Genomic DNA, 18607 nt, shown 5'->3' on the forward strand with positions numbered 1-18607 from the left:
ACCCGACAGAAAGGAAATCAGTATATCGAAGAGGTATTTGTACTCCTATGTTTATTTCAGCACTTTTCACAATAGCCAAGATTTGGAAGCAACCTAGGTGTCCATCAACAGAAAATGTGGTACATACACACAATGGAGTACTATTCAACCATAAAAAAATGAGATCCTGTCATTTTTAGCAATGGATGGAACTGGAGCTCTTTAAGTGAAATAAGCCAGGCTCAGGATGACAAACTTAACATATTCTTACTTATTTGGAAGCTAAAAATTGAGAGTAGAACGATGGTTTAGAGATTGGGAAGGGTAGATGTTGAGAGGTACATTAGTGAGGATGGTTAATGGGTACAAAAATATAGTTAGACAGAATGAATAAGATCTAGTATTTGATAGCACATCAGGAGCTGAACTCAATAGGAAAATTTGAGCTCCTCGTATTGTTGACTATAGTCAACAATAATTTATTGTACATTTAAAAATAACTGAGAGAGTCCAGGCACAGTAACTCATGCCTGTAATCCTAACACTTTGGGAGGTGGGGCAGGAGAATCACTTGAGGCCAGGAGTTGGAGATTAGCCTGGGCAACATAGTGAGACCCTGCCTCTACAGTAAAAAAAAAAAAAAAAAAAAAAGGTTTTTTGTTTTGTTTTGTTTTTAATTAGCTGGGCATAGTGGTACATGGCTGTATTCTCAGATACTCAGGAGGCTGACGTTGGGGCATATTTGAGCTCAGAGTTTGAGGCTGCAGTGAGCCATGTGTATACCACTGCAGTCCAGTCTAGGTGTCAGAGTAAAAAATAAATAAATAAATAAAATTACCAAATAACTAAAAGAGTTTAATTGGATTGTCTGTAACTCAACGAAATGATAAACACTTGAGGTGGTGGATACCCCATTTACCCTGGTGTGATTATTATGCACTGTATACCTGTATCAAAATATCTCATGATGCCAGGCACAGTGGCTCACGCCTGTAATCCCAGCACTTTGGGAGGCCGAAGCAGGTGGATCACCTGAGGTCAGGAGTTCAAGACCCACCGGGCCAATATGGCAAAACCCTGTCTCTACTAAAAATACAAAAATTACACAGGTGTGGTGGTGGGCACCTGTAATCCCAGCTACTCAGAAGGCTAAGGCAAGAGAATCGCCTGAACCCCAGAGGCAGAGGTTGCAGTTAGCTGAGATGGCTCCACTGCATTCCAGCCTGGGCAACAGAGTGCGACTCTGTCTCAAAACAAAAACAAAACAAAACAAAAATCTCATGTATCCCATGTGTATATACACCTACTGTGTACCCACAAAAATAAAAAATAAATAGTAGAAGATAAGAACAGAGAGGTAGGCAAGCGCTGAATCAGGCAAGTACTCTTCATTATGGTAAGGTGTTTGGGTTTTTTTTTTTTCTTTTTTATTTATTATTATTATTATACTTTAAGTTCTAGGGTACATGTGCATAACGTGCAGGTTTGTTACATATGTATACTTGTGCCATGTTGGTAGCAAACTATCACAAGAACAGAAAACCAAACACCGCATGTTCTCACTCATAGGTGGGAACTGAACAATGAGATCACTTGGACTCTGGAAGGGGAACATCACACACCGGGGCCTATCATGGGGAGGGGGGAGGGGGGAGGGATTGCATTGGGAGTTATACCTGATGTAAATGACGAGTTGATGGGTGTTTGGGTTTTTTTTCTAGTTGCAGTGGGAAGCTGTTGGGGGAGTTTTAGGTTTGTCATTGTCTGCTATGTAGAGAGTAGAATTTAGAGGAATAAGAGCGTACATAAGTTGACCACTTAGAAGATGCTATGCAGTAAGAATGGCCATGCCTTAAATAGGAACAGTGCTTCTGAAACTTGAGTGTGAGTCACAGTAACCTGCAGGGCCTGTTAAACACAGATCGCTGGGTTACAACCCAGAGTTTCTGATTTAGTAGATCTGGGGTGGGATCACTGGTTTTGGAACAAATTTCCAGGTAAAGCTCATAGTCCTGGGCTGCATTTTGAGAACCATTAGAGTAGAGTATTTCCCAGGCTTTTTTTCCTTGAGCAAACTAATGAACATGTTAATTAAAGGTCTTTGAGAAAAGGCCATGGTCAAATAGATATAGGGAATGCTTATATTTTTTAGCCATTCAATGCATGTTATCGTAATAAAGGTCATGAGATGTTTAAAAGAATCCTCTATAACTAGGTTTAATCCCTCAGTTCCCTAATGTCATCAGTAATAACCTTGAGGACTGACTGAAATAAGGTCATTCTGACAATTAGTTAAGTCAGAACTTTGCATTGCTAATAACAAAAGTGACCAGAGCCATTATTTCTGGGAGCGGGGAAAAGACCTTTATAGTGTTAAGATTGTCTAAGCTTGAAATTATTATGGGTCCTTAAAATTATTATGGGTTCTTAATTCTTTTCATTTCTTAGATCAGTCTTATTTCCACAATATGCATTTTAGAGTGTAACATTTTGGTATAGCATAGTGATTTTTTTTATCATTTTAGCCAGAGATTCCTCTACACACATATGACTGAGAGCATCACTGTATAGAACATCTAAGGGCAGAACTGCTCTAGATAAAATGTACAGATCGGGGACTGGAGAGATCCCATTTCCCCTACATGACCACCCTTTCCCATTGTTCTTGGTCACCATGAAAAGGGTTCCTGAATCCTGAAGCTTGCTCACAATACAGCCTGGAAGGCAGTCGACTAGCTGAAGGAACATTGAGCTAAAAGTCAGAAGGACCTCCTGTGCCTGGCTGTGCCTAAGTGCAAACTGTTTGACCTCTGAGCCGGTTTCATCTGAAAATGGTTATAATTCATTTCCTTCCAGGGATTACGGGGTGGCTTAAATAAGATAATGTACTTATATAAAAATGACACTCCACAGTGAAAACTATCATCTACCTCCTAGGTTAAATTCCTAAACATATACCTTCTTTCTCCAAAATGAGAAATAACTAAAGGCAGGTGTTTTCAGACCTGCAAGGTCAATGTTTACTCCTGCAGAATGTGAAGTGGCACTGCAGTGGCCTCAAGTATAGCGAGCTGGGAGCTGCACCTATAAAGACCAGAGATGTCAATCATATCCTGAAATTACCATACTTACCTACATATCTAACTGTCTTTCTCTCTCCCCACCCATAATTAGTGGACAATAATGAGTATCATTTTTGACTGGTTACTATGTGCCTGACCCTTGGCTGAGTGTCCTGTGAAATACATTCTCTCATTAGCTTTTCCCATCACCCTGTGTGATTGGTACCACTGTAGATAGCTCGTAAGTGGCAAGGTCAGTGGAGTCCATGTCTCTTTGATAGGTTCTTAATCTCTATATTCTTTTGGTCTCATGTTCTTTCCCCACAACCTATAAAAATAAAATGTGTGAACCACAATAATGTAAGAATGACCTTTTACCCATAAATTGTCCTAACTTACTTTTGTGTTTTAATTTAAAAAAAAGAAACTTTTGGAAAAGTCTACTTTCATTTATAAGTTAAATAATGTGAATTTCCCAAGCATCTTCCTAATGTGTTATCACTTTTTGACTCTGTTCAATTGTCAACACTGTCTTTTCCAAGAAGAACTATTCCTGAACATTTCTGATGACGGTGAATGAGGAACCTCGCTATCTGAGCCCTGCTGCTATGAGGCTGGTGATGGGTTTTGCAGCTGAGCACCAATTGCCATGTACAGTTTCTGTGCTGCAAAACTCTAAAATAGGAGCTTGTAAATTTGACAGGATGTAGACCAGGAATCATCCATCATGTTAGAGTTTATGAACATTATTTCTATTCCCTGATCAATTGTATGTATCATTTTACCTGATGACTTGCAGTGATTCCTTTTGTTTTCAGGGGAGGGTGAAGAAAACTGAATAAATTGTGCTTTAGGGGTTTGGTTTATTTTGGATCATTAATGTATCATGTGCTATGAAGCTGTGATACTCTAAAGTTATTCCACAGTAAGGACACAGAGGAAATAGCCCAAGTCAGGGGTAAAAAGTGAAGGAACTGAAGGAAAAGTGAATGGCTGCCTGATAATGTGAAACTCAGATTCAGGTTCCCCAAACTGCTTGCTTATTTTAGACAACATCACATATAACAGCAGTGCTAGTGAAATAATATGTTCATCAGAATTAATCAATTGATTGCTTGTGTATTGAATAGTCTACACACATTTATGTAGAAAAATACTTCTAACATGGCATTTGACTGGATTTTAAATGATAGGCTAGTCATGAAGATAAATGCTTACTTTTGTGCATTTGGACTAAAGAAAACCAACATGGTTTAATAGAAAGTAATAGAATTAATCAAGTGTTAGTACCATGGATCTGAGGCAGTCCTAATGGCAGAGCTAACAAATACCATATGCTTAGAGGGCTCTGGCTTTGGAGGGAGAATGACCCTGAGTTCAAATTCTACCCTCCCTCCTAGCGCCCATGTGACCTTGAGTAGTTTATTTAGCATTTATGAGCCCCAGTTGTCTTGTATATAAAATGAGGAGAATAATAAAAGTAGTAATTTGATTCTGAGGGTTAAATGAGTTAATGCATTAAAACTCACCACAGAATAAACATTCAGTAAGCATGACCTATTTATTTAGTTTCAAGGAAATCTGAAATACAGGAAACTGAATTTTTTCTAAGGAAATTTGCATTTTATATTTGTATCTGTTGTTTTACCTCATAATATGAGTCAGCAAGCTCAGTGTTGCAGAGAAGTAGCACCTATGCCAGGGTGACTAGAGAGTGGTTTTGGTATATATTATATAAAAGGAATGATTACAGAATTTGCAAGCCTCGAAAAATGCATAATGTTTTTACTGGCAGCTTATAGTAAGTTTGATTGTGTGTTCATGTGTATGTATATAGTGGGTACAGAAATATCATACATATGCATGTGAAAATAAAGCCAAATCAAAGACAGTGACATATCTCAAACTCTTCCCTAGAGAACTGGGGAATCATTGCTATCTATTGTCTCCCCTTTCAGAGCTTTGTGTTGAGTATATGTTTATTTTGATAATTTCTTTTAAAAATTAAATTGAATGGCTCTGCGTGATCTCTTAAATAGCCAAATATATTACTAACTTTTATTTAAGCCCACCTTTACCAAATCAATTGCGGGAATTACGTTAGAAAAGGGGAATGATCTTGAAAGGACATCACATTGATTAACTTGAAGCTAATATACCAGAGAGATAATGGTAACTAATCTCTTTAAAACACATAGAGCAGCCTTCTCTAAACTGCCCTGAAGTTTTCAGTTCCTTTGATCTCAGTTGATAATCATTTAATCTAATATCTTGAGGAGGTGAGGGATTAGAACATTAACTTACCTTAAGTATTCTTTAATCATCATCAACCCTCTCCTAGGCCTTTCCTCCTATAGCCATCTCCTAACATGTCAATCACCTTTCTCCCGAGGTCCTGAGGAGCCTCGTTAGGTGTGTTTATTTGCCACCTCTGCTCTGCCACTTTTCTCTGGGCCCTGTGCTTTCTAACTCATCCTCCCACGGTCATTCTCACCAACGTGATATTTTTCTTTCCATCCAAGTGCCATGTTACACTGTTGCCATGTACTACCACTGTAATTCACCCTGAAGTACATTTATTCTGTTATTAGTTTAATACATTTGGATTCCCTCCTGATTGAACCTGTAGAAGCCTCTAGTGGTAAGTTGTGTGATGATCACACAATTTAAGCTCTACAACATTAACTATGTTCAACTGCAAATATGTTGCTTACACTGAACACTTGAATTGTGAACAAAATCTTGTAATGCAAAATGTGGTGGCTTTTCAACTTTACCAGCTCCCCAGCAGATAATTGGCTACATCACTAAGAAAAAGACACCATCAGACATTTGGTCCTTGAAGTTAAGTCCACAGAATGATCTTTATGGAGGTGAAAAGTGGAGAAGGCACTCTTCCTCATAAGCAACTCTAGAGAAGTCTAGTTCCCAAGAAATTACAGTAAGCCACAGTTCTACTCAGTGATCACGCTGGCTCAAGACCAGCCATCCTGTGGAAGCACCCCAGAGGCTTAACTCTTGGAAAGCCAGAAGGTCATGCCAGCTCTGATTTTTCTTAACTATCCCAGTCTCTCATTATAATAGCTCGTAGACCAGTGTTTATTCAAAAGTAACATGTATATGAATCACCTGATAATCTTGTTAAACTACCTGACAAACTAGATCTGGGGAAGGGTCTACAGGTGTGCCTTTCTGACAGGCTCCCAGGTGATACCAATGGTACTGGTCTGTGTACCACACTTTGAGCAGCAAGGTTGTCATCTGCTGACTCTCCATCTCATTTGTACGTTGGACTCACTGCAGAGCTTTAGCATGACTGATGCATGGACCCACCTCAGATAATCCGATTTAGTTGGTATGGGGTATGGCCTGAGCAACAGGCATTGTGAAAGCTCCGCAGGTGTTTCCCATGCATGGTGTAGTCGGAGAACCCCTGTCTTAGATGTCATCCTCCCAGCTTGGAGTCCTCTTTATGTACCACTATAACCTCACTTTTCCATAATGCCTTTCTATCCTTACCTCATTATTTTTCCATCAGACTCATCTTCCAGAAAACCCCACTGACTGCCTGTACCTCAGCAGCTGAATGTGGCCACAAATCTCAAATGGGTGCAAGCACTCTTGGGGTCATGAACTCTTCCTGTTGCAGGTTTTGAAGAGCTGAAGGGAGAGCAAGCATACCTCTCCCAGTTCTGTACAAATCTCCTCAATTACTAGGGGGAAAAAAGCAAACAAATGAATTCTGTCATCTTTGCACCACCAAATCCCTGCCCCCTACATCTGTAGCCATAATCTCTGCTGTCTCTTGTACCTCTCGCACCCTGGTTCCGTGCCCCCCTCACCTACCCAAGGAATTGACTCCTGAAAGAACTTCTTTCGCTGAGCCACCAGTTTCTCACTCTCCTAGATTCTTCCCATCACACCATCGTGTCTGCTGTCACATTCCTATCATTAGAAGAGCTTCTTGAGCCCATTTTCTCCTCCGGTGACTGCTCTCTTTCTCTGCTCTTTCCAGCTTTGCCATAACATGACACTTGCCAAGTCTGAGGAGCCACCTCATTGCCAGATCAAGTGTTCCTTCTTTGCTTATCTTGCTGTGGTCTCTCACAGACATTCAGTGGAGCACTCTTGCATTCTTAAAATCATTGTTCCCTTCCCCTCCCTGGTTAGGGTCCCCCTTCCTCACACTGTTTCCCTCACACACACTCGTTCTCGCCTCTGGGCTCTCCGTATGTTCGCCACCATGGCGCCTGTTCATGCCTCGCTCCCTTGCCTTTGTCAGGCCACTGTTTCTGTCTCTGCCATTGCCTCCTGAAAGGGGCCTTCTCTGAATTTGCTTTAAATTAGCCCTATCCGCTCATCCTCATCACTTCTATATCTGCTTATCCTGGTTTTTCTTTCGTAGCTTTATCACCACCTGATATTCCCTTGTTTTCTTGTCTGTTTATCGGGTAGCTCATCCAGTAATAATATAAACCCCATAAAGGTAGGGGCTTTGCTTTTTTGGTTATCTGCTCTCTGCTTAGAATTTGAACGTCTCTAATACATAATAGTCACTCAATAAATATGTGATGAGTAAATGAATGTTCCTGAAACCATTCCCCTGTTCCTCCTAAGAACTTGTAAGCCCACCACCTATCCATCGTAGACAAGTATCACAATTGTAAAATTTCCCTTCTGATTTGTGACTGAATTTCATTTTATTTCTTATGATTTAAAGAGTATATGTATTCTAAAAAATCCAGTAACTTTTTCCACCAGGTTCATGAGAGCTGGTCTGCCTTCTTTCTTCCGTGATGAACTTGCATATCTTCTATCTCTGTGTGCCCATGTCTACACATGTGCTACGAGTCCCAAAATAAAAAAAAAAAAAACTTTCACGAGGTTGATGTCTTTAAAAGAAAAAAAAAGTCCTTAGTTTCTTTAAAAATACATAATTGTTGCCTCTCCAGAGATATTTTTGCAGTGTGTCCCTAGAGAAGGAATTCCAGCTGATGGCCCAGTGCAGGGCAGAGGCCCATAGACAGACAGTCTGGCTCCAATTTATGCTCTGTGTTCACATGGCTAATAGGCGTTAGTATTTTGATTTAGAGAAGTGCTGTACTGGATCCTGCCTTGATTATACACTGGTAACATCTGGCTTAGAACCACACATTTAAAGGCCAAGAGCTATTTATTTTCTTCATCTTCCTCTTCTCTGTCTCTCTCTCTCTGTCTCTTTTCAGTAAAATGTCTGGGGAATAGTTTCAGTATTTTGATACAGCAGTACACAGAATAAATTGGCAGTAGTTCAATTTTCCTCCTATTAAACTCCGTTGTAGACACTTTGAACCTTTTGGAACTTTTATAATATGTATAATATATATCAGAACTTCCACAAAATCCTGTTAGTGCCTTTATTATCCCACTTTTTTCCTCTATCCAAGTTTTTGCTATCACCTCATTTTAGACCCTAAACTCAACACTCACTACACTTAAATGCAAATAAAAAAAAAGCAACTCTTGATTCATAAGGTGCCCATAATTCTACAAACATCTAATGAAAATGAGCAAACATCTCTGTATAAAACTTGAGTTCAATCCAAAAGTATGTTTCATTCTCAAATGCCTGATAAAACAGTGCAATTGCAGGTGCTGGCAGCTCCTTCACAGCAGTTTGGCAAGATGGAGGGTGCCCAGCATTGCTAAGGCTACACCCACCAAATGTCCAGTCATCTTTCTTGGATTCTTGGATCTGTGAGTCCTTTAGCTGGAAAAATGCAGTGCTGTAATCTGCTCACTTAGAATTAGCTGTCCCAGTGACTTAGTAAGTTGGAAAAAAACAAAAAGTAAAATTAGATATTTGAAAGTAAGCCCGCCCCAGACATTCTCTTAGAAACAAGATCATCACCTCTTACAGGCATGGTTTTCCTTGGCTGATGGCATGACTATCCCCGGCCCATCTGTGCCAAGCCTTTGGCATGGCTGATGAAACATCTCTCTTTCAATAGGCCTTGCTCTCTGGAAACCTTAGTAAAACACAGCTAGTTCACACTCCAGCAAACCACAAACCTAAACTTTCCCAGTTACAAATGATATTTTGCCAAAATGCTTACTAAGTCCTGGCTCTCATAGAGTGTGTGATGTGGAACCGCCACAGCTTGAAAAACAAATGACCAGCCCTCCTAGTGCCGTGGGGTTGCATTCCAGTGGGGTGCTCAACTGCAGTTTTTATCATACCACATGCCATGCTTGCTTGCTAGCAGATTCTTGCATTTTGCTTTTTTTTAAAATTATACTTGTTTGCATGCTTATCAGATGTACAAAATGCATTCTTCATGGATTTTCCTATCACTGTTTGGGTAGCACAGAGAGTTACGTACTTCAGAAGCATGGAATTGATCAAAGTAACAATCAAAAGGAACAGTATGTTTTCTCCCATCCCCATAAATCTGATCTGCAAATGCAAAGAATGTGAAGAATGAAGTGAAGAAACAATAATTGTATTCAAAACTTAAAAAGAAAAATTGGCAAATCATAGGATAAGAGCCTAACCAACCTGGTCTCCAGAAGGAAAACCTTTTAAATCAGATACTTCTGAACTGCTATCTGAAATATATATCTTTAGGGCAGTAATCATCAGAAACATAACAGAGTAGTGTGGAGCTCACTTTTATTGTCTTGCATCAGTGAACATTCCTCAAAAGCACAGAGCGTCACTAATGGAATTATATGTTTTCATGCTGTAATTACATTTGATTTTTCCTGATATTTCTGTAGACTTTGTTCATGGTTCCATGACTAGGCAGAATAGTTTCATAAAATGTCCTCAGCCTATTTAATGCCTAGTTCCCCCCAACCCTGCCAAAAATACAGAGATTAATAATAGGAATTTTTCAACCAAAAAAGACAAAATGTGTTTTTTAAACTTATACCACCTTTAGAGATTTTATTTCAACAAAAACATGATCAACAACAACAAAAAAAAGAAAGAAAAAAGAATTGTATCCTTGAAGGAAACAGAGCAAAGGGCCCTTCTGAGCTCTGAAACCCCTTGAGACACAAACTGGCACTTATTAACATTTTTTTTTTTTTTCTTTTGAGATACAGTTTCACTCTGTCACCCAAGCTGGAGTACAGTGGCATGATCTTGGCTCACTGCAACCTCCGCCTCCCGGGTTCAAGGGATTCTCGTGCCTCAGCATCCCGAGTAGCTGGGATTACAGGCACGCACCCCTGTGCCCAGCTAATTTTTGTATTTTTAGTAGAAGCAGGGTTTTACCATGTTGGCCAGGCTGGTCTTGAACTCCTGACCTCAAATGGTCTGCCTGCCTCAGCCTCCCAAAGTGCTGGGATCATAGACATGAGCCACTGTGCCTGGCCTACTTACTAATAATTTTATTCATGTTTTGAATGAATATTTGTTGGCTAAAACAGAACTGATTTGATCTTTGGGTATATAGTCCCAAATGGTTCTGTCACTGGAAGACGGATGAATCCAGCAGCACAGTCAAGCTACCAGATGACAGAATACCAGGTTGCCATCAGATATGTGGAGTCAGCATCCATTACTGAGAAATGAGAATCTCTGGCTATGAAATCCACATAAATCTCTAAATGAGGAGATATAAACAATTAGAAAATTATGCTGAAATCCAACATATTATTTTCTTATCTCTATCTTCACTCACATCGAGTCTTAGTTTAGCTCTCATACCCCAATGACCCCTTAGCACTCAGTGCCTTTTTCTTAGCATATAATTCCTATTCTCCAGGTTTTAATGGCTACAGAACACAGGATGACATCTCAAATATGTTTACACTTTAGGCCTCCCCCCTCAAAATATGATGAAAGGAAACATAGGAATAAAATGGGTTATCATAGTGGAGATGTGGCATGAAGAGTGGTTTCTCCTTGCAGATGGAATCAGTTCAGGGTATAGATGAATACTGCTTGGCCTGACCTGGGTTGCATGTTCTTATCATAAATTGAGTAAAGTTTGTGTTACATTTCCCCAAGTTGAGATACATTTCTTGAAATGCCAACTATTAGAATGTTGAAAACACAATTTCGGCTCTCTCTTCTCAAATCCCTGCAGTCTGGCTCCTGGCCCAGCCACTCAACCCAAATCACCCTCTGAGGTCTTCCAAAATAACTTCCCAGCCAAAACCAATAGTATCCTTCTGGACTTGTCAGCTTTATTCAAAACCTTATTCTTCTCCCTGCTAACACCCCTCTGGTCTCAGATTTTAAGGGTTTGTCCCTTCCAGGTTTTTTCTTTCCCATATCTTCTGAGTTGCATCTATGAGCAGTTCTTCTTTAGACATCATTCCAACTTTGATAATTTTAAACACAATGTTTGAGAATGAATTACTTCTCTATTCCAATCCCTATCCCCAAATGCTCATTACTTTTTAGTCTTATATCGCTTGATGCTAGGCCTTCAGCTGCAGTTAATTATGCTAAAGTAACAACTCTGGTCTTGATTTTCGACTCCTTGCTGCTGTTTAATATCTTGGTTTCTGTAAACAAAAGTTGAGTCATTTTAACTCTTTACTGACCCCATCACTTTCATTAACTTCCCAAAGCATATATTTTGTACCTGGATTACGCTTAGAGAATTAATGTTCTTTTAGCTATTCTCACCCCTCACTTCTTCAACCTTAGTCAAATGCAGGTTAGACTAAACTCTACACATGTTTGGATAGGGAGATTCCTCTTACCTTGTTGATAAAAATGCAATCAAAAATTAAGTGATGGTTACACCATCCTCTGCCAGCTCTTCCTGTTTCACCTCCAGATAACATTCTCTGCTCAAGTCTTATAAATACCCAGTTGACCTATTTTTCTCTGTCTTTTAATTCTCATTATTTGTCATTATTCTTAAAAAGACACCCTTTCTTTTTAGCGAGTTTACTCCATTCTTCAGCACCCCATCCAAATACCTTTTTCCAGAATACTTTCCATAGATTATATGTAAACTGGGTCATATGAACTGAATGGCTCCCTTCCTCCTTCCCTCCTGAACGTACAGCTTTGTGTGAAAATGTATGCTGTGTCATCATTACGTATGTCTGAATTCCCAGGTATGCCTGTGCGTTTGGTATATCTGAACCTTCTGGAAAGTCACCTTTCCGGATGACTGAGAAATCTTTTGAATCTTCAGTAAAAACCCATGCAGTCTCCTCTCTCTTCTACCACAGCAATATGTGCTTAAAATATTTTTAATAATAAGTGCTTACTGAAATTTTACCTGATTATGTGCACATTTTCTTTACAGGATCCCCCCATGGCTGTAACCCTTGGACTCCGCATGGAAGAAATGATTTTTAATCTTGCTGACACTCATTTGTTTTTTAATGATTTAGAGGTAAGAATTGTACCAGGTACAAATAGTTTTGTCCAACAGCAGACCTCTTAGATGGTTTTTATATCTGCAGATAACCTCGAGAAAACAGAAAGATAAAAATTTAGCTCAAGAGAAGCGTAAAGTTCTTGTCAAGAGGAAAAGTTTGATTTACAAATATAAGCAGAAAGTTAATTTGTGTTCGTGAATAATATATATGTAGAACAAAAATGTCTCCAAAGAGGAGACTGTTGGCTTTGCTGTCCTCACTGTCCACAGCTGTACGTGACTCTTGGTTCTTTTAGTGTTTCAGCCGCAAGAGGCTTGGCACCTTTGGAATCAGCATTAGCTCTTCCAGATTATTAACCAGGAGCCTATTTAGGTTAATCACTAAACAATATTCACAGACACTATTCGTGGTGATAGCATAGATCATTTAATTTTGTGGATAATCTGAAGCCTAACTTTAGCTAACATTATCATTCCTCATTTCTTTCCCTTCTGGATAAAACAGTGCTAGAACTATTTAAGCATGTTTGATGCATTTAAATGCATTTATTTTCTCATTTTAAAAATTATGTTTCCGTTTTCAACCTCAAATGGCAAGACAGTGTCTAAATGGCAAATAAGAGAAAAAGAAAATAAAAACAACAGCAAAATGAAACGACCCAAGGAAACATAGCCTCAGAGTAGTTGAACATGTACTGCAATAAGGTATGCCATCTGTGTCCTAGGTTATTAGACATTCAGATAATACAATTTGAAATAACTAAGTAGTTCAGGTTCTTGGCAGAAGTACTTCTCAGTCAAGCATAACTGTGCTGAAATAGAGATTTCTCTTTCATTTTTTTTCAGATGGCATGTTTAAATTTATTTTTTATCTCATAGTTTCATAATTAAATAAAATTTTTTGTCTATAATCATATGATGAATTGAGAGGGAGATTACTACTACTGAACCCCTACCTTGTTCTAGATATTTTATGTTGAACTTTCCATTAATTACTTAACAGTGTATTGAAGTAAATGTGTTTATCACATTATTTATGCAAGGGAGAAACTCTATGGTCCACAACATACAAATCACATCTAAAGTTACCTGCTATCTAAGTGGTAGAACTGGAATTTGAAGCAGATTTGCCTAGTTCCAGAGCACATACTTCTGACCCATCCTATGCTGAAAATTTTTCAAGTGTGTGAGAAAGAAAAGCCAAGTTATTGAGTTACTTAAATAACTTTTTTAAAAAATACTTTTAAGTTCTGGAGCACATGTACAGAACGTGCAGGTTTGTTATGTAGGTATATACATGCCATGGTGGTTTGCTGCACCCATCAACCCGTCATCTGCTGCACCCATCAACCCATCATCTACATTAGGTATTTCTCCTGATGTTATCCCTCTCCTAGCCCTCCATCCCCCAACAGGCCCCAGTGTGTGGTGTTCCCCTCCCTGTGTCCATGTGTTCTCATTGTTCAGCTCTCACTTATTAGTGAGAACATGCGGTGTTTGGTTTTCTGTTCCTAAGTTAGTTTGCTGAGAATGATTTCCAGCTGCATCCATGTCCCTACAAAGGACATGAACTCATTCTTTTTTATGGCTGCATAGTATTCCATGGTGCATATGTGCCACATTTTCTTTATCCAGTCTATCACTGATGGGCATTTGGGTTGGTTCCAAGTCTTTGCTATTGTGAACAGTGCTGCAGTAAACATACATGTGCATGTGTCTTTATAGTAGAATGATTTATAATCCTTTGGGTATATACCCAGTAATGGAATTGCTGGGTCAAATGGTATTCCTAGTTCTAGATCCTTGAGTAATCGTCACATTTTCTTCCACAACGGTTGAACTAATTTACTCTCCCACCAACACACCAGTTAGAAAATTTTTGTTTTTTTTTTCTAATGACAAGGTCTTAAATCCAGTTTGAGTTATATTTGAGACATGAGAGTAAAAATGAGTGGTTCAGTACATTCCATAAATGTGTATGCTGAAATCTGTGTAATAACATTTTGCTGCTGTTGTTGTTGTTTTTCTTTATAGTGAGTCAGTGTTTTTACTGAATAATACAATTACTGTCTGATTAAAGAGGCATTCTTTTTTTTTCTACAATGGACAGTATGAAAGATCAATATTACTAGGCAAGCTTTCAGTTTTAGATAACAAACAATAATCACCTCTCTAAAACCTGATTTAAATTGATCCTGCTACTTATGAACACAGAATGATTTTATATATACCTGATAATAACAAACACCTTAACCTTTCCAGAACTTGAATTTTTTACATACAGCAATAACTTTTGGGGTTAGTTTTTCTGTTGATCAGTATGGATGAGTTTCATTGTAAAGAGGATCTTAATATTATTAGTCTTTTCAAAGGTGTAAAAAGAAAAAAGAAATTTTATGTGGTAGTATCCAACTAAAAGTTCTTATTTCATTTGGTTAATTATTTTTTACTGGAAATAAGTAGAATAAATGAACTTTTAGCTTTTTTACTGGCACATTAGAAGCCAGGTGGAATAAATTTACTACCCAACTTTTAAAAGAATGCTAAAGTGAGAAGGTGAAAATAGCATATAATGAATTTGTAACTAACTTTAGCAAGTTTGAAATGAATATTGGTATATCAAAAACATGTTGTAGTCATGTATGGCACTTAAAGACATTTATTTTAGTTCAGGTATTATGTTATATGTATTTCAGAAATACCTGGCAGGATCTTTGTTAGAAGTAGTTCCTGAGAAAATACTGGTATTGACTTTCTCTTCTCTGAGTATATAGCTTTTTAGTTGTGTTTTAGAATGTGATAAGAATTTTATTTGACTCAAACCACAGAACTTAGCTATTCAACAATACTGTACTTAATCAATAAAATAATTGAGTTACTGCATATAAATTGACTGAACTGTCACTACACATGCATGCCACGCAAATGCTTGCACATCCATATAAAGTGCCCAAGGAAACACAAATGTTTTTTACTGACTTGAGTAAACAAGCACTAAAACTAATAAAATCAAAACAATAGCTTTCAAAAGCATTCAGTATAGTTATATACATAACCCCCTATCCTTCTGCATCTGACTTTGAAAGGCAGTTTTACTTTCACACAATTTTTTATTTCAATAAACCTCTTACAGCCAAAAAGTGGCTTGGGCTCCATAACTGGAATTAAATGATTTCTACTCTTGTTGACAAAAACAATTCCTCAAGAGAGTAACTCTACCATTAGCTTATTATGTTGTCGTTGTTGATGTTGAATATTTAAGCTCTCGGGGTGCTTTTATTTAAAACCTAAACATCTAAATTTGACACTCAAATCTTTTAGTAGATACTTCAACATATATAGTAGCAGCTGTTCCTCACATAATTCCTTAAAAGATACAAATTTAAATCCTCCCAATAGACACTTCACTGCATCCCGCTCAACTGCAGAGAAGGCAAATGCCCACACTACCCTCCCCTAACAAGAGAAACCTGTGTGTTTAAATAAAGTGCTGTTTCAGTTAGAATAACCTCCAGAAAAGAAGTCTCCAGGAAGTTTGAGATGGCAAAAGTAAGAAAAGACTGCTGTGAATTATAACTGATAAATATCAGTGACAACTTTTTGGTTACCTTGTAAAACAAAATTAAAGTATTTAAGGTTAGTTCTAGAATATTTTCAAATGTTTGAGTTCTACTAAAATTTGTTAAAGCCAAAACATTATAGTGTTTTTAGTATTTCACTTTTTGGTCAAAATGATTCTTGAAAGAGTTTGTCAGAGTGAAAAATAATTGAAGAACAATTATTTAGCTTTTTCTAAAAATGTAAATAATGGAAGTTCAGGTTTCTTTCACTGGATTGTAATCCTCAGGCAACCGTCCAGAGTCAACAGGCATAGTTAACTAGGCATAAATTTAAAGAAAAGTTAAATTTGGAAAAACCTCAAATATAACTTCAATCATGGAGCTTCTGGTCCAGTAAGTGTGATATACTGTTGTCCTCAGGAGTAAAAGATAAGTTTTGGGGCAACCTGTGTACAAATTAATCATGCAAGTTAATACTTAATGTCAGAGGAATTTCTCTAAAAATGACAATGAGAGAGTATTAAATAGAGAAATAACTTCTGATTACCAGGGAAATTTACAAGGATTCCTCCACTTTTTTGAATGTCACTAATTTATTATAAAAGAGAGACACAGAAGTTATTTACATGAGGAAAGATTTCAGAACTTCAATGGAATGGGCAACTTCATGTGACACCATTTCAATAGTGATTTATTTCAGTCTATGGACTTTCCAAGTATGTCACCATCTCTAAATAAGAAATAATCTCATCATTTAGAACTACTTTGGTGCCTCCATATTCTGGGAGAAAAACTTTATTTCCAACCCTTATGCTAAGGGGTAAAATCTCTCCACTCTTTTCCTTAAAGCCCAGTCCAGCAGTTACCATCATTGCTTACAATGCCTTTACTGGATGTTTTTCAGGAAGCATAATGCCTCCTTTGGTTACAGTTTAGACTGCATTCCTTTCAGCCAATACTTGGTCAAAGAGGGGAAGACTTTTTCTAAATAGCTGTCTGGCCAGGCCATTCCGTCGGCAGTCTCTGTACTCTTCTCTCTCCCTTCCACTCTTCACATAAATATCTTCTTATCTCCTCACCATTTAGAATGCTTTTATTTTATATCATCATAACTTTGTGTTAGAAAATTTAAATGATTGTGGTAATCCTGTAAAGAATTAGCATTTGTCTGGACTTCTCCCATTTATTTAAGAAAGAATTGTGGAGTGATTATTCTATGCTAGATTGTACCGTAAGTGGGGATGTAACCTGGTGAACCAAATGCCGCACTCCAGGGCACTTCCAGTCAGATTATATTTTTTGACCCATATGTGTAGGTGGAGATTTATTCAAAACTTACTAAACCTATAATTTCTGTAAATTATATGAACTTTTAACTTACCTGGATTTTCAAGTTACATACTCAAAAGGTACTGATTGGGCTAGTCACTGAATTTTATATATTAAAGGAAACCTGAGTCAACTCAACCTTTCAACTGGAACCGGATTAAATGCATTCTGTGTGGAAATCTGGAGACTAGATATGAAATATTTGACTGTCAGATACTTTCATGCCCAATAATGAATATAAATAGTAGCTGAAAAACCTTTGTTTAGTATGGTGTATTTTCAAATTTAATGATTTTAAAAAATAATAATTTTGAATGCTAAGCACCATGTACATAGTCAGAATCTGTGAGTATGAGTAAAATACTTTGAGGGAGGACTAAGGAGGCCCAAAATGTTAAACCATACGCTGAGGTTAATATGTTGTTGTTATTTATTATAAATAATTTATTTTTATTGATTATATATTTATTCTGAGAACTAAACATTTTAAATGCCTTCACCAAATTTCACCTTTAGAGCTTATAATATTGCTCTGGAACTTTGCAGATTATTTGAAGATGGACTGAGACTCAGAACAGCAAAGAAGGATTGAATCCTTTTCCAGAAAAGTTCCCATTTGTTCTGAGCACACAGTAACTTAAAATCAGGTCAATTGTGTGGGTATACTTACATAAAGTTTATTTTGATTGGAATTTTGTAGCACATTTGAGATGATAAATCTTCATTATTTTCCTTTTACTTAAAAGTAGTCTTTTTGATTTGAAAATTTAAAAACTTGACAAAAAGAAAATGTCAGTTTCTATGATTATTACCCTTTTTCTGTGTCAAAAGGTCAGGACTTTAAAATAACACCAGCATGGTTCTTTCATGGTTCTGGTCCAGCAGGAAGTCGTGGAAATTCCACAGGGCACCATAATCTGAAGGCAAGACCCCCTGTTGCCGCTCAACAAATGACAAATAATAGTAACCATCTGAGGTGTTCGACCAAATAAGTTTTGTGTATCTTCAGATTAGCCATGCTTAAGTGTGCACAACAGAAATGGCTGGAAGGGAACTCAAATGATTACAAAGATTCGAGATAATTTCTTATCGATAATTTTAAGATTAATTTTTTTAATTGCTCTAAAGAAACCCTCATGCCGTGTACTTTCTCACCCCTCCTTTCTATGGAACTCTTCTGGATTTAAATGTTTTGGGGTAGAAATGGTGCCATTTCCCAATAGAAGAAACCAAGAGCGAGGCAGTGAGATGGACGGGCACACGCTGCCATCTTCTGGCAGTAGTCCGATCAAATGAGAAGATGGGAACACCTTCAAACATGATAACAAGCATCATTTAGAAA

The 18607-nt window shown here is 37.7% G+C and overlaps 1 protein-coding gene and 1 pseudogene across 22 annotated transcripts in view; one reads left to right on the forward strand and one right to left on the reverse strand.

Moving 5' to 3' along the window:
• The window catches only part of EYA4 (EYA transcriptional coactivator and phosphatase 4), a 288609-nt gene that overhangs the window by 254244 nt on the left and 15758 nt on the right, over positions 1-18607 (forward strand). For all 22 annotated transcript variants that reach the window (XM_038000864.2, XM_038000866.2, XM_038000867.2 and 19 more), the window contains one exon: positions 12302-12391. In XM_038000864.2, coding sequence (XP_037856792.2) covers positions 12302-12391 — 90 coding nt within the window. The remainder of the gene's footprint in view (positions 1-12301; positions 12392-18607) is intronic.
• LOC103240991 (10 kDa heat shock protein, mitochondrial pseudogene) lies at positions 16549-18585 on the reverse strand (annotated as a pseudogene).

The sequence above is a fragment of the Chlorocebus sabaeus genome, chromosome 13 (genome assembly GCF_047675955.1).
Source record: "Chlorocebus sabaeus isolate Y175 chromosome 13, mChlSab1.0.hap1, whole genome shotgun sequence".
Taxonomy (NCBI): Eukaryota; Metazoa; Chordata; class Mammalia; order Primates; family Cercopithecidae; genus Chlorocebus; species Chlorocebus sabaeus.